Source organism: Echinops telfairi, unplaced genomic scaffold, assembly GCF_000313985.2.
Source record: "Echinops telfairi isolate 266 unplaced genomic scaffold, ASM31398v2 ScPeMD7_7424;HRSCAF=8462, whole genome shotgun sequence".
Taxonomy (NCBI): domain Eukaryota; kingdom Metazoa; phylum Chordata; class Mammalia; order Afrosoricida; family Tenrecidae; genus Echinops; species Echinops telfairi.
In genome coordinates this window covers 82021318-82023096 of record NW_022111324.1, presented here as the reverse complement: position 1 = coordinate 82023096, position 1779 = coordinate 82021318, and the positions used below count along the sequence as shown (strand labels likewise).

The 1779-nt window shown below is 54.0% G+C and overlaps 1 protein-coding gene across 1 annotated transcript in view; it reads left to right on the top strand.

The window, feature by feature from the left end:
* The window catches only part of STUM (stum, mechanosensory transduction mediator homolog), a 97522-nt gene extending 96234 nt beyond the window's left edge, over positions 1-1288 (top strand). The window contains exon 4 of the mRNA XM_045298207.1: positions 403-1288. Within this exon, the coding sequence (XP_045154142.1) occupies positions 403-437 (35 nt within the window). The 3' untranslated portion in view covers positions 438-1288. The remainder of the gene's footprint in view (positions 1-402) is intronic.
* Positions 1289-1779: the final 491 nt, after the last annotated feature.

Here is a 1779-nt window from a genome sequence, read left to right as displayed (position 1 = left end):
TACAGTATGAGCCAATCAGTGGCAGTAATGACAGAGCATGTGCTGTTACGCAAAAACCGCGATAGAGTGAAGCCGTGGAAGTCGAAGCGCGAAGTGGCGAGGGTTCACTGTACTCTGGTCGGGCTACATGTAGGCAGTGGCTTCCTGGGGGTGGCTTTTGAAACACAGTGATGACTTTCCAACCCCCACAGCAAGTACCCTCCTCCCATATAGGCCACTAAGCCCCAACCCTCACAATTCCTGGCGCACTCCTTTGTTTTGCTTTCAAAAGCCTGTGTCCTCTGGGAGAGGGGTGCCCAGACTGACACTCCCTCACCCTTCTGGGAGCCTGTGTGGGTCTGCAGGCCACTCCTGGGGCACTCCTGAGTGACTAATCATGGCTCCTCTGCTTCGTCCTCACAGGCTACAAGGAGCAGGGCATCCCGCAGCAGCTGTGAGCCACACTGGAGCTGCCGGCAGCGCAGCCCTGGGCAGCTGCTCGGAGCAGCCGTGGGCACAAGGACCTTTGCATTTTCTCTTCTGCTGTTTCCCAGGCTTGGGGGTGGGGGGTGGGGAGAGGGATATTTAAAAATATATTATTTATTTTGAAAATGCACCTGCTTTTCTCAACAGGCTCTGGGGGCTGCCAGCTCTTCCTCCAGCTCGAGAAGGCTCGGTAGGCTCTGCAGCCCTGGGGAGTGGAGTGAAGGCAGCCAGGAAAGAGGCAGAGGGCCTGGGCCGCCCCTGGCTGCTGAGAGGCCAGCTCCGGGTTTCTGTGGCACACTGTCCACTGGGAGGGCTGCTGGGCCTGGCCAGGGCGATTCCAGGGTGGCCTAGGGTTTGGAAGCAGGCAGGACAGAGGCAGGCGCTTGCTTTGGGTCCCTAGCCCTGCTTTCCAACCTAACATTGCCGTGAGCGGCTCCCCTTTGGGCAGCACCAGGACAGGGTCAAGGATAGACAGACGCCACCCCCACCTCGAGAAGAAGAAAGCCCACAGGGTCCCCCGGCCCTGCCCTCCCTACTACACCCCCGAAATCTACAAAACTCGCTGTGTTCACTCCCTGGTGACTCTGGCCCTAGAGTGGAAATGCTAGAATCATCAATGTTCATACCACAATGAGGGCTGCGCTGGCCGAGACTGGCCACTGTACACTTCACATACTCCCAGTCCCGGGCCTTCTTCTGAAATGGGTGGGAGCCGCTGTGGTTCTGAATTCAGAAAGTTTGCATTTGAGAAAGGTGATAGGATCTGATTACCATACCCAAAGCTCATGGAATTGAAATTAAATTAATGAATGTTTTCCCACAATGTTTGGAAGCCTGCTCATCTTTCATCACATCCCAGCAGAGTCTAGAATGGTTCCCATGACCAAGAACATTGCTGCTGCTGCTGCTACGAAACATGTGATTGGGGTCAATAAAAGCTGTAAATAGTGCGGGTCAGGGGATGCAACTGAATACCATGGGGAGGGGGGAGGGGGGCAGAACTTGCTCTTTCAGACCTTTTGAGATTTCAGGATTGTACAAGAAAAAAAAATTGTATGGGATTGTGGACCGTGATCTGAAAACCCTCCTTCAAAGAGCTGCGCTGGAAAGTGACATTCTTCATGCTGCCCCAGGGTTCCTCCTCCTGCAAAGGGACCACGAGTCTCCTGAAGGGCTGTGACAGGCACACCCGGACAGATGGAGAAACCTCGGCAATCATCCAAGTTCCTGCTCATGCAGCCTCAATCAGAAATTGAAGAGAAAGGAAGTATTATGATGAAATGGACATTAGGTGTGTGTGTGAGTTGTGTGTGT